A 13,997-nucleotide genomic window follows, 5' to 3' on the forward strand; every position below is an offset into this window, starting at 1 on the left:
CCCATCCTCCTGAAACGGCCACTTTCTAGAAAGGGGCAGGACTAGACCACATGCTCTTCATTCCACCCTGCTCCACTGCCTTGAGGAAATATTGCTCTGAAAGATACCTAACCGGAATCCATTAGAAACCGCTGCTCACAACATGCACCATAAAGCAGGTAATGGTCCTTACCGGGAGGTGACTAAGGGGTATGTCCACCTGTCCCAGGAAGTCGTCTCGTGTCTGTTGAGAAAAGAGCAAAGAGTTAATATCCTCATGTACCCATTAAGTGTCAGCATTCTTAAAAAATGTTTGGTATGTTTCTTTAATACAGTGTTTCTGGGATGAGTCTCTGATGGAAGATGCAGCACAGGGTCCAGGGTACAGTAATAGTGCTGTATGATGACAGGAGGCAGCTACACTTGTGAGCACAGCATGATGTATAGACTTGTGCAATCACTATGTTGCACACCTGAAACTAACTGTAATACTGTGTGTCAATTACACTTCATTGAAAAAAAATGTTTCTTTACTAATAGAGACAAAGGGGGAGGGCTTGACACGAGTACAGCAGGGTTGGGTAGAAGGCAGAGGCCCCAGCGTGTGGCAGACAGCCACTGCCTGGAGACCCATGAGTCCAAGGCCTTGTACACAAGATCTTTAGCTGCCTGAGCTCCTGCAGTGTGTCTGCTGCCCACCCGAAAGCAAACAAATCAACTCTTGGAATTGGGGAGCATGCAATCAGTAAGGGAAGGGACATTCAGGTCCACAGAGGCTTTGGGGTCACAGCTGGCCCAGTTTACAGAGACGACAGTAATGAAACGTTAGGAACATTCGAATATGGTGCCGTAAAGAGCTTCCTGGGAGCTGAGAGTCCAGGGAAAAAACAATAATCTAGTTGTTAAGAAATCTTAGAAATTACTTCTCATCAAAAAAATGGCCTCAAGTTTTCAATCTTCCAAGTACACTACTTTTGAATCCAAGTTCATGGATTAGTCTGCTGGTTCATTTCTGGACATACTGCTCTTCTTCCCCCTGTCTCTGTCCTATCCCACAGCATCCATCTTTCTGACTTGAGACCTAGAGGAGATTCACTTGGAGAGCTCACAAGCCCCCTTTTCAGACTCTGGGAGTCATCTGGAAGTCATAATTTAGGTTTAGGAGTCACCGAGCCTGGACCACAGGGTGTCCGATAGGTCTTGCTGTCTCGATGTCCTGCTGTAGAGGTGCTCGTGTCATAGCTTCTGACATTTAGGTGACCCCAGGGTGTAAGTCTGTTACCGTCATATAAAAACATGTAATTGCTTCTACCATATTCAAAATGCCTCAAAAATTCTTTTGGGTGTAATCCGACCTGTTCCACAGCTAGCCTGAGGAAAAGCCCAAGAGAGAATCCAAACTACTAATCCCAAATCCTGGGCTCTTATTTTCACCCTTCCCTGGTTTACCGAGGAACTCTCTAAATTTACAGAAACTACTTTTTAAATGTACTTGAAAAGCTTCTCTTTCTTGCTTGTAAAAAGCAGCAGCTGGTAAATATGAAAGATTCATTGAAATGCTTTGCTGCAAGCTCAAGACTTCCTTTTAGGTAGTTAAAAAAAATTTGATTAACTAGAAAGCTACCTATTCCTCTAAATGATGCATGAAGGAGAGTAAGATATCATCTACCACTGGTCGGATGTATGTGAAGCATGAGCCTAGCCCCAATCCTTACGATGGGATTTCTCCTTCCTTTGATTTTCTTGGCTATATCTGCTAAAACCCACCATGGAGAGACCCCATCTAGTGCAAACCTACGGGTGCCTGTTAATGCCGTAGATCTGAACAAAAGCAGCTGTCAGCAGAAGGTCCAGGGAAGGCAGGCATCGTTGATGTCTAAAGAGACAGGGGGACATTTCTGCTCTTTGGTTGACTGGTTTAATTACAAAGCCAGCGGGAATGTTAGTTGACTCTACTATCAAAAACCAGAAGTGTGTTGACTACCGACCATTAAGTTGGACATCTACCTGATGTGAGTGGTGCTACTGCCACTTGCCCCCGGCCCCTCTGCTACCAGTGAAGGAGGAGGACACAGATGCAAACAACCGAAGGTGTGCTCACCTGAAGGGGTCTCACACCCTCCCATCTCTGAAAGGCTACCTCCCATCATTAGCATAAGTGCATCTTAATAAACATTCACAAAACACCTAACAGGCCCATGCTGTTTTGCTGGGGAGAGGTCATGAGAGTTGTGAACTGGTCAAGTGCCTTCAATTTGGTGCAGGCACCTGCCACTAAGGGCTATGGTAGCAAAGCAGGTGGTATGCTCAGGCCACACCTAATCCTCACAGCAACAGTAGGAGGTGGGCATTAATATGATGCCCATTTCACAGACAGGGAACCTAGAGCCCAGACAGGGGTGTGACCTCTTCAAGGTTCCTATCTGATCAGACCGGTTTCAGAGTCCAGGCTCTCAACTAGTACTCCGTCCTGCATCTTAGTAAGTGGCAGGGAAACACAGCGATGCACCAGCCCTAGGTTTCTAGCTGGGACCCTGGTTCAATACAGTGTGGGTCTGTACTAAGACTCTGATGATGGCACTTTGACGAGACATGGTGGGGTCCTACTGAAATGTCCGTTTTGGGGCGTTCTCTGTGACAGTATCTCCTCTTGGGCCTCTGCTTTCCTCAAACACAGCAGTAACTGGAAACCCGGGGCACTTGCGGTCAAGCTCAGCAGCTTCATTTGGACATTGACAGGCTTTCTCACTCAAATGCACACACAGTTGTTAAAATAGCCGAAGACGAAGCAACCTCACCCATAAGGCAAACCGAAGGCTTTCTCTGGTTTGCATCAAGTGTGATTGTAATAAAAAACCAGGTTGTAAAAAAAAAAAAAAAAAAAAAAAATAGGGATCGAGTATGGAACAGCCCACGGTCACAAGAAATTGGCTTAAACCAACATTTCACAACATGGAACATATTGGTAACCATCCCACTGTTGCCAGAACTATAGAAACTTCAGGCAATATAAAGTATTTAGCTTAATGACAACATACCAACGTACCAATTTCAAAACACGTCTTTGGTGCCACAGAAGATCTCTAGTAGGGGGTCAGAGAGCCTACTAGTGGCCTTTACGCCAACACGAGAAGCAGGAGCATCTCGAGGACATCTGGGTCACGGACAGTGTGTGAGGCCACCACAACGTCCTGACGTTACACCAGTGTCATGAAAATACATTAATCAAACCAATTTTTATAATTTGTATTATGTAATTATTTCCATCAAGCATCATGTTAACTAGAAGAGCCTACAAAAACCAGTTTCAGCTCATCCAGTGAATACTGGCATCTCTGGTGCTTCGGGGGTAACTGCTGTCAGTTTCAGCCTTACTTAGTGTCCACTCTTTCGGAGGCCGAAGATACGCAGGTTAGTGACACAGATGTAAGTGTTCCCTTCTGACAAGCCACCAAATTACTTTCCAACATAATGACAAGGCAAAACGGAGGCCCTGAAATGTGTCAGATAAGGCAAAGCAGAAACTTCCATTCCATTACTGGGAGCTTGCTAAGAGATGATTAACTGTATCAAAGGTTGCCCTTCCCCCCTTCAAAATAACTATTCCCATTTAAATAAGAAGCAAAGGGACAAGCGTGTGACATCGCCATGGAGAAGTATCGTGCCACCACGGTGAGTCACTGGAACCCGAAGCTCCGGTGAAACCCCAGGACGGCCCTCGGGCTTCTCCCCGGCTTCCCTGGGTGAGCGCTGGCAGCTCCGGCCAGCACCCAAGTGCCCAAGTGGGTGCCAGGCTCCGCTGCCCTCACAAAATAAATGAGACTCGATTTCTCAGAGAACACATCCATCTAAGAAACAAAGGAGATTTTTGATCTTTAGGTTAGAACTGTCCTCGAAGGATGTGACGTGAGGAGTAGCACAGAGGTTGTGGGGAGAACAGGGCTAGGACTCTGCGTGTCACATCAAAGCAGAAGGGGAGCAGAGACCACGTGGGGAGAAAAGCACCAGAAGCAAGTAAGGGGTGTGCGCTGGTATGGCTGGGCAGTGATTTTTTTCTTTTAAAGATGTATTGATGAGAGAGAGAGAAAGAGAATGGAGAGGGGTAGAGGGAGAGAAAAATCTCAAGCAGACTCCCTGCTGAGCATAGAGCCTGCCGTGGGGCTCGATCTCAGGACCCTGAGATCACGACCTGAGCTGAAACCAAGAGTCAGATCCTTAACCAAATGCGCCACCCAGGTGCCCTGGGGACTGATTTTTAAACACGAGTTCCAATTCCACTGGCAGCTCATGAGAAGCATTTTTCACAAACGCCAGGGCCTCACATGAATGCAGTGATTCAAGAAAACTTTCTGTCATATACATGTGAGAACGTGTATTAAGTTATGATCTAAATTTCTTTTTGCGTCACGATCAAAAGTTTAAAAGCCTCTCAACTACATTAAGTGGAAACCATCCGGTACTACCGATCGATCGCCTGGGGTTTTATCCTAGAAACCATTAAGTAGTGACTTTCAAGAAGATTATATTTAGAATTTCTTAAGACAAATGGAAGAGACATACAGAGGAGTCAGAACATAAGCTGCGGAAAAAGAATTTAGGAGTAGAGATACAGCAGGCCTGGATTTTTGTCTATTACAAGCTAAGGTACACATCACAGCTCTAACACTGAGCCAGAAAAAAACCCCTTTGCTTTCCCACGAAATGATGAAATGTGACTTCCCCGTCTGCTGCTTCCTTCAGAGCACGTGGCCCGCGCCCCAGCACCGGGACGGAGCTGATGGGGGAAACGGGTTCTATTTTTAGGGTGACTTGGGAAGTATGCACTCTGAATGATCTGAATAATGAATGGCTTGAGAACCTTTTACAGAAGCTTTTAGGCAAAATGTTATAAATACCCCAACCCTACAGCTTAGGATCTGGAGAGTCACTGGAATGTTAATTCACGTTGCGCTGCAGGTGCCATCTCGTTCCCCACTAGGGCACGAGGCCGGCTTCGCCATCGCACGCACGAGGCCGGCAGCACTGTCTTGCTTCCCTTGTCCCACGCGTCGGCCTCGGCCACGCGGACAGAACGGCTGTGACCCACAAGGAGAGGGCGGGTCTGGCCTCCCCGGCACCATGCACTGCAAAATCTAATGTCCCCCACCTGGTGCCTCTGGCTTTCGAGGTCAATTGCTCCAAATATGTCGCCAAACTTACCTTCATCAAATATTCCAGGACCAGTCTACCACAGATGAAAAGATGCAACAATGAAGTGCTGTCTGAATGCACACGCTCTTGCCAAAATTCACTCGACTGGCACCAGAACGTCCAACCAAACACAACTCAAACTTTTCCGTAAAACACATAAGACTTTCATGTTGCCAGCCCCACCGCCATTTAGTTTTTTGAGTTGAGGGACGAGACCTCCTGTTCGCTAGAACAGAGCAAGGTGTGTCCTGGAGACGCTGGCTCTTATTTACGACAACAAACAAGACTTCCATGTCAACAAGATGTCAGGGCAAACCCACAGGACCTTTAGAGGCTCCTGTAAAAGCACACTGGGAAGACGCACAGAGCTTAATCATGCTGGAGGAATGTGTGATCGTGACGATGAGCCATTTTAAAGGACACTTTGCTCAAAATTCAGAGTGCAAAACAGAAGGGGGTAAATAGAGCAAAGAACCACTGTGCTGGCAAAGCCTGAAGTGGCCCCGCAAGAGCAGACTGGCTTCAACCCAGGAGCAGAGCTCGCCCAGTTCAAACAGCTGTGGGAAGGCACCCGTGTGCAGGCTCCAAGGGCCTCCCAGCTGCTGCAGGTACCCGATCATCACAGGAGCAGATGAGACGTGCTCAATGTCCCCTCTTTCCTCAGTGGGCGGAGGTGGCTCAAGAACAATCCATCCGCTTCCTGCTCCAAACATAAGCATACTCCAGAGCACGGGTCAAAGGAGGGCCACAGAAATCACAGCTTATTGCAGGAGGCGCACTTGATCTGAATTTAGGGTCCAATCAACTCTAGAGGTAGAAAGACTGGGAAAGAACTGTGGGTGCTGGACACACAAAATGGGACATCCCTAAAGGGTCAGAGACAAGGTCCCCCTGGGAGAGAAACTAACCAAACCTGTACAACAGAAAGATAATGTGAGCTGCACAGAGAACTTGAAAAATTTGGGGGCGCCCGGAGGGCTTAGTGGTTGAGCGTCTGTCTTCAGCTCAGGTCGTGATCCCAGGGTCCTGGGATCGAGTCCCACATCGGGTTCCCTGTGGCGAACCTGCTTCTCCCTCTGCCTGTGTGTCTGCCTCTGTGTCTCTCATGAATAAATAAAATGTTTAAAAAAAAAAAAAAAAGAAAAGAGAAAGAACTCTAGCAGTCGCAGGTAAAAGTAAAAAAAAAAAAAAAAAAAAATCAGTTAACATTATTTCTAATGATGCAGTGTAGTTGTCCCAGTACAACTAAAATGTCATCATAATGTGTGACGGACATAAAGGTCATTACTGAAGTGTCTTACACTCATTCATTTCACGAAGCCCTGGAGATGGGTGTGCACGCGTGGCCCGCAGCACCCCTCGATCTGGACCACGCACGTCTCCAGGGGGCCCATGTACCTGCAGCTCTGGGATGCGGGCACCCCACGGCCCAGCCGCCACCACGTACTTGGGGCACACAGAACCAGGACCACGGGACCTCCTGGAGGGGAGGGACCCAGTCTGCCCGGGGCTAAGGGGATGGGATCTGAAGCAGGGCGACAAGCAGGGCCGGGCCAAGGGTCTGGACCACGCCCTGGGCTCGTTCGGGAGCGTCCTGCTCCTGGACGTGCCTTCGTCGCTGTGTGACGAGGGGACAGGCGAGATCCCGGATGCCGAGTCCCCACGACAGTGCCCATCAGGGCCACTTGCGAGCCGGCGTTACTGTGGACGAAGCCGCAACACTGACAGCGCTGTCGCTGACTTGATAGTGACACAGAGCAAATGCACGAGGAGCAGCAGCAAAGGGCCGAGGAAGGGAGGTGGTGCGGCCAGGCCGCCGTGCCATCCAGGCAGTGGGCTGCCTGCAGAGTGCCACACTGTGGGTCACCCTGAGGTTCATCTCCTCTATGTTCCTGTTTGCAAAGAGAAGTCTTCCCCTTCAGTCAGTCCAGACAAGCTTAGTAACACAGACCTAGGAGAACACACCATGGCCTCATTCGTCTCTTTGGGGGAATGAAGAGGCCATGGCCCATCACCCCCCGACCCCACAGGGTCTGGGACACAGCCCAGCATCACATTTATCTGCTACACCTGCTGCAAAGCTGCCCAGTCATATGAATGACACTGATGGTTTCTTAAAATGCTGTGTTTCTGGTTTTATCCTACAACTTTTTTTTTTTTAAGATTATTTATTCATGAGAGACACAGAGAGAGAGGCAGAGACATAGGCAGAGGGGAGAAGCAGGTCCCTCCCCTGCAGGGAGCCTGATATGGGACTCGATCCCGGGTCTCCAGGTTCATACCCCGGGCTGAAAGCAGGAGCTTAACCACTGAGCCACCTGGGGATCCCTGTTTTAATTTCTCAAGATTGCAGAATAATTCTAAGATAAGTATCTTATTTCTTCTCTGGAGAAGTTTTAAAATCAAAATTTGGGGCAAGTAATTTAAATAATAGATTATATGCATAAATGAAAAAAAAAGTGAGAATACTTTTGGATTCTCTCTGAAGTTAGCTATCAAAGAACAGACCTGAGTAACCTAAAGAAATTCACGACATCCGCCTTTAGCAAGCAGAGCAGGTCAAGGAATGATTGGGATATTGGGGAAAAGGGAACCTAAGTAACCAGAAGTACAACGTTTGATTTCATTAGCATGGATCCTGCTGAAAACTCTTCCTCATAGATCTCTGTGCCTGGCCAGCCAAGGGTTTGGATGTGTGGAATACTGTACTCAGGCAACAGGAGACTACGTATAACTCAGTGTGGTCTCATTCTTGGAATTTTGATGGGGGAGGACTGTGACCTAGAGCTCTACAGTTTACACAAGGACACTGATGGACTTTCCATAAAGGTTCCATGAAAACAGCCTTGGAGAATATAAGGGAAGAGAGAAGAAATGTGTGGGAAATATCAGAAAGGGAGACAGAACGTAAAGACTGCGAACTCTGGGAAACGAACTAGGGGTGGTAGAAGGGGAGGAGAGCGGGGGGTGGGAGTGAATGGGTGACGGGCACTGGGGGTTATTCTGTATGTTAGTAAATTGAACACCAATAAAAAATAAATTAAAAAAAAAAAAAAAAAGAAAACAGCCTTGGAGTGAGCTTTGGCATCCCAGGTAGATCCTGGTTAGTCTCTTTTCAGCACTGGCCATACTCTGGCCGCATTCACATCTCTGGCCAGCAGACCCCATCAAAGTTTCGCTGAGGGAAGAGCTCCAGCCACAATTTGGTAAAGAACTTCAAAATTGCAAATAATAAGCTGTGTAGCTCACCTCTCATGTGCCGGAAACTGTTGTTCGCAGGTTTAGAAACTTGCCCAAGGTTAAGTGAGCTGGCTTGTAAGTAGTAGCCAGAATGTGAACCCAGATAGTCTGGCTCCAGAGTCCACGCTCTTACCACCACATTGTAGAGCCTGTAACTTCATACACCGGGTCTTAGGGAAAACCCTGAACTGGTTTCCCCTCCTTCCCTTCAGAAAATACTAGTTTTGCTATGCTGGGTCTCTAACTCCACATCTCTTCAGGGTTACATCTTACATCTACCAGAGTCAGTTCTTGCAACCTGCAAATTTCTAAGGAACATAATCTGGGCTTTGTCATGTGCATATTCTTGCTATCTTCCTCTGTCATTTGTACTGTAATAAAACATGAAATAAGTATAAGTTTGAAAGGGAAATGACATGGAGCTGAATGATTTTTATTCTTACTAACCACCCCCTTACCCTCACCCTCCCATATCTTTCAAAGTGGAGCTCTTTAAACTGGAGTATGCACACCTCCGGGGATATACAAAGACTTTCCGGGAACTTGGGCATGGGTGGTTTTCAAGAAATAATTTTCTCCATTCTTCCATATGTTCTCTTCCCTAAACCTGATCTGAGAACAGTGTCTGTCTTGCTGTTTTTCCTTTCCCACGTGCTCTTACCTAAATCACAACCCTCCTCCACTCCAGCTTTCCAAAGAAAGGTGTACGTCTCACCCATTCTGAAGCTCGCCAGTGTGCATTTAGCTGGGTATAAAAAGCACAGAATGAAGGGGAGGCTTTGAAAAATGCACAGCCTCAGAGGGAGCAGAGTGGAGAGAACATGAGAGAGACATTTTTTAAAGAAAGATTTATTTATTTACTCATGAGAGACAGAGAGAGAGAAAGGCAGAGACACAGGCAGAGGGAGAAGCAGGTTCCCCGCAGGGAGCCCAATGTGAGACTTGATCCTGGATCCCAGGATCATGCCCTGAGCTGAAGGCAGACACTCAACCACTGAGCCACCCAAGCATCCAGAGAGACATATTATTGCACCACTGCCTGGGGGATAGGCTCATGGAATGGCAATGTCTTGCATATTTACCATTCATCCACCCAATTTTCCTATTTGATTTTTAAAATGAAGTCAGATTTTTATTGACAGGAAATAAGCTTTATATAGCTGACTGTTTTAAACAATAAGGAATAATTTTGTTAATTTTAAGGCAGACATTTCCCATAAAATGAGCCACGTCTACAATTACAAAATGACAAACTCCAAATTTTTCCAATTATCCATACACAAGAAACTACGTTTTTTGCAACTACTAAAATAATAACTTATGGAGCTACTGATAAATTACAGGTGTCAAAAAAAAAGTATGAGAAAAATAATTTTTTAAATGTGTGACACACAGTTCTTCCAAATTCTTCCACAGGGTTCACTAAGCAAAAATGTCCGGAGACCAGAGTTTAAAGTATACAATCTATCATAGCGTCAAGCCACTAACTAGGCTGTCATTAAAAAGTTTTGCTCAAAACTTATTAAGTATTTTAAGTTTCCTCTTCTGGGGTACAGGATTTTCAGATAGCAATTAAAGTAAAAACGAAAACAAAAATTGAAAGCAAGAATCACCTCCTTTCTATAAACAATGCTGGTAAGAAATAGAGTGGAGAGGAAAACTTCCAAGGTGGGGAGTCTGCTTAAGATTCTCCCTCTGCCCCACGCACTCCCTTAAAAAAAAAAAAATGAAACAAACAAACAAACAAACAACCCTCTCCAGCTTATTCTTATCTGTGGCCAGGGTTGACAACTACAGAGTCAACCTCTCAGTCGTTGTTCACAAGAGAAACTGTTGATTACTTGCAAATTTCTACCTGTGAGCTGAATTATCCTCATCAGCAATTGGACATTAAGCTGCAATCTCTAAAAGCATAAAATAGTTTCCCCTGACTGTCCTCCCCATCTCCCCTCATTTGTGCTTCTACTGTCCTCCCAAAGGAGAACTAGCTGGATCCATTTACGCATGTTGGTAAAAGAACTGCCTGGCTGGGCCTAGGATGTGGCTGAGATGGGAGAGGGGGATGCATTTTGGCTGCCCCTGTTTGGAACCCTAGCCCTCTGGTCTGATACTGCTGAGATATTAATAAGAATGAAACTCACAGGTGCACAAAGCAGAGGGATTTCACTGGTTGTGGCCAAGGACTCCCTGCCTGCTGCTCTACTTCTGGGGCTAAAAAGATAAATCCTACTTCAAAACCGAATCAGAGAAAGGAATTCTCAGGAGGGACCTCCAAAGTGCAAACATCTGAGACTAGAATCTCTATCCATCCCTCTCAAGTGATTGCTCACCCTGTCTGGTTCTGACCATCCCTGATGGAGTGGGGTGCTCACTACTGAGACCGGTAGAAAGGGCACAGGCTTTGGATGCATATACGCCTACTATTAAAATGCCAGATCTATCTAGAAGTAGCTGAATAACCAAAGGCAAATTTCTTAATCATCACCAAAGGCCAATCTTCTCATTTGTAAAATGAGGATGAAAATAACTTCATCTTGCAGAGTGACTGGATATTAAGTGGGACAATTAAATTTAATAAGTGTTATTCCTAACCCAAGGATTCTCAGTCTCAGCACCACTGGCATTTGGAGGCTAAATAATTCCTTGTTGGGAGGCTATTTTATGTTTTTTAGAGTTTTTAGTTTACCTACAAGTAGTAGCAATCCCCCTCCCTCAGCCCTGATAACCAAGTGATATCTCCAAACATTGTCATCAAATGTATCTGGGGGGTGTCTAGGTGAGGGGGTGGTGGACGGATCCAGTTGAGAAGCACTGTCCAAGTCTCCTACTTTCCCCTATGCTCTGTAAGGTGTTCATGCCACCTTTGGGCAATTCTGTGAAGAAAGTTCTGGTAATCTGCTGGTGATTTTTTTTTTTTTTTAAACTCCCACTCTCTTAAAGCACCAGAGAGCTTCACTAACTAGAACTTTCTATAACAAGAAAGTGGCAGAGAGTTGAACCAGAGTGTGACTCCAACACTTTTATATAATATTGTTTGTTTCTATAATATTTGTTTCTATAATATTGCATCATTTCTTAGGGGCTAATCACTCCACATGGGGAATGGAACAGCTCAATCCCTTATCTGAAGAAAGTTATGTTCTTCTCCTTCAGCTGGTTTCCCTTCCACCTTCCAGAGTTTTTTTTTTTTTTTTTTTTTTTTAAAGAGAGGTCTGCAAGCCAAGCTACATGCACCAGACTATTTCCTAATTAATGGGAAGAGCAGAGAGTGTGACAGTTCATTCACTGTGTGGCTGCCAGGAAAATCCTGAGAAGCTGAGACTGGGGCTGAGCGCCCCGCCTGCCTGAGCTGTTTAAAAACAACAGCAAAAGCTATGCAGTTATCACTCAGGAAGGAACTGAAGCTCTGAGCCAAAAACCTTCCCAGAACAAGTAGCTGTATAGGGCCATAACTGGGAGTGCACAGGGGGCTGGTGTTGAAGCCGGGAGGCCCAGGAATGAGAGAGAATGAGAGAGAATGAGAGAGAGAGAGAGAGAGAGAGAGAGAGAACACGTACATCAGATAAAACTCACAGGGGAAGGGCGCCTGGGTGGCTCCGTCAGTTAAGCACCTGCCAGGTCAAGATCTCTGGGTCGTGGGATCGAACCCATGTCAGGCTCCCTGCTCCTTTCTCTAACCTCTGCTTTCCCCAACCCCCAACTTGTGTGCTCTCTCTTCCTCTCACATAAATAAAACATTAAAAAAAAAAATCACAGGAGAAAAATCTCCCTTCGATGCCACACCAGGTATTGAACAATCAAACCACTGAAGGCAGAACTAGCATAGTAGGTACCAGAGTTTCAGTCTTTACTGATGCCTCAAAACAAAGGTAAACCTAGGAGTGGAAGTTGTGACTTTTTCTAAGAATACAGGGACTACCATCCATTGGTCGCTTGTGAGGCCCACCAGAAGTAGGAAGTAACCAGTCTGGCCTCGAGAGCAGGGCTTCCCAATGCTGATGGTGGTGTCAACTTAAGTTCTGAGCCCGCGTGCCTCCGTGGGGCCACCCTGGTCCTGGCCTTGAAACCCAATGGTGGGGACACTGTCTGCCCTGCATCAACAACTCGATGAAGAGGGCGGTAAGGTCCGTGAGAAGAACATAGTCTAGAAGTTTGTCTTCTCAATTCCAGGTGTGGCTATGAAGCACCAGTGAAGGGAACCCCCAGAGATCTGGGGGTCAGACTGCTGGGTGTCTCCCTGGTTCAGGGACTAACTTCAGGGCTGGAGGACTTTGGGCACTAGGCCTTTCCTGGACCAGGGTCCTCAAGGGGAAAATAGGGCTGTGACCACCTGTACCTCCTATTCCATAAGCAGACACCTCAAAAAGTGTATGTGGAAATCTTGGGCAAGGTATCACTGAATGTTATGACGCTTCTATTATTAGTGAATATTTTTATTTTTAAAAAGATTTACTTATTAAAGAGACAAAGATAGTGACACAGTGAAGAGAGAACATGAGCGGGAGGAGAGGGAGAAGTAGGCTCCCCGCTGAGCAGGGAGCCCGACGTGGGGCTGGATCCCAGGACCCTGAGATCGTGACCTGAGCCAAAGGCAGATGCTTCACCAACTCAGCCACCCAGGTGCCCCATTAATGAATATTTTAAACTGAGGGTTGAAAAGTAGGAGAAGTGAAGTCCCTGCCAATCCTGGCCAACTGGAAAGCAAACAGCTATTTTCAGAAAAGTTGGAGGCTCCATCAGTCAAGGAAAAAACCTTTACTTGTATTGCCAAGAGTTTAGCACATATGGTTTGAGAAACCGTGTTCTATCCTGTGAGGGCAAAACAGACGAAAGAGCTTTAGAAACAGAATGGACTATTTAAAAAAAATCATCCCTTAAAAAAATAAATACATGAAATGAAATGTAATGTTAAGGACAAGATGAAGACCAAAGAAGGACCAAAGCTTGGTCCAAGCTCAGACATGCCTCTGCCTGTTTTTCAAAAAGTTCATCTGTGGGGCACCTGGTGGCTCAATCAGTCAACTGCCCAACCCCTGGTTCCAGCTCAGGTCATGATCTCCTGGTTGTGAGATCGAGCCCCGTGTGAGGCTCCGCCACTCAGCACCGAATCTATTTCAGTTCTCTCTTTCTCGACCTCTCTCTCTCTCCTCCTCCTCCTCCTCTCTACCTCTCTCCCCACTTGTACATGCTTACTCTCTCTAAAACAAATGAATAAGGAATCTTTTTTTTTTTTTAAAGTTTTTTTTTTTTTTTAAGATTTTATTTATTTATTCATGAGAGACACAGACAGAGAGAGAGAGGCAGAGGGAGAAGCAGGCTCCATGCAGAGAGCCTGACGTGGGACTCGATCCTGGGTCTCCAGGATCAGGCCCTGGGCCGAAGGCGGCGCCAAACCGCCGAGCCACCTGAGCTGCCCATAAAACAAATGAATAAGGAATCTTTAAAATAAAAAGTTGATCTGTTGTGAGGCTCTTCAACTTATAAAGAAGTTACACCCAAGAGTCCATTTACACGTATATGTTGGATGGTTGGAATGTTAACCCTACAATCCTGTAGAAAACTGTAACACAGGCAGTCATCCCAAGGCA

General features: G+C 46.1%; 1 protein-coding gene across 12 annotated transcripts in view; it reads right to left on the reverse strand.

Moving 5' to 3' along the window:
* NEDD4L (NEDD4 like E3 ubiquitin protein ligase) overlaps positions 1-13,997 on the reverse strand; it is a 338,650-nt gene that overhangs the window by 81,284 nt on the left and 243,369 nt on the right. For all 12 annotated transcript variants that reach the window (XM_077891827.1, XM_077891799.1, XM_077891773.1 and 9 more), the window contains one exon: positions 173-223. In XM_077891827.1, the coding sequence (XP_077747953.1) occupies positions 173-223 (51 nt within the window). The remainder of the gene's footprint in view (positions 1-172; positions 224-13,997) is intronic.

This window comes from Canis aureus, chromosome 1 (assembly GCF_053574225.1).
Source record: "Canis aureus isolate CA01 chromosome 1, VMU_Caureus_v.1.0, whole genome shotgun sequence".
NCBI classification, from domain to species: domain Eukaryota; kingdom Metazoa; phylum Chordata; class Mammalia; order Carnivora; family Canidae; genus Canis; species Canis aureus.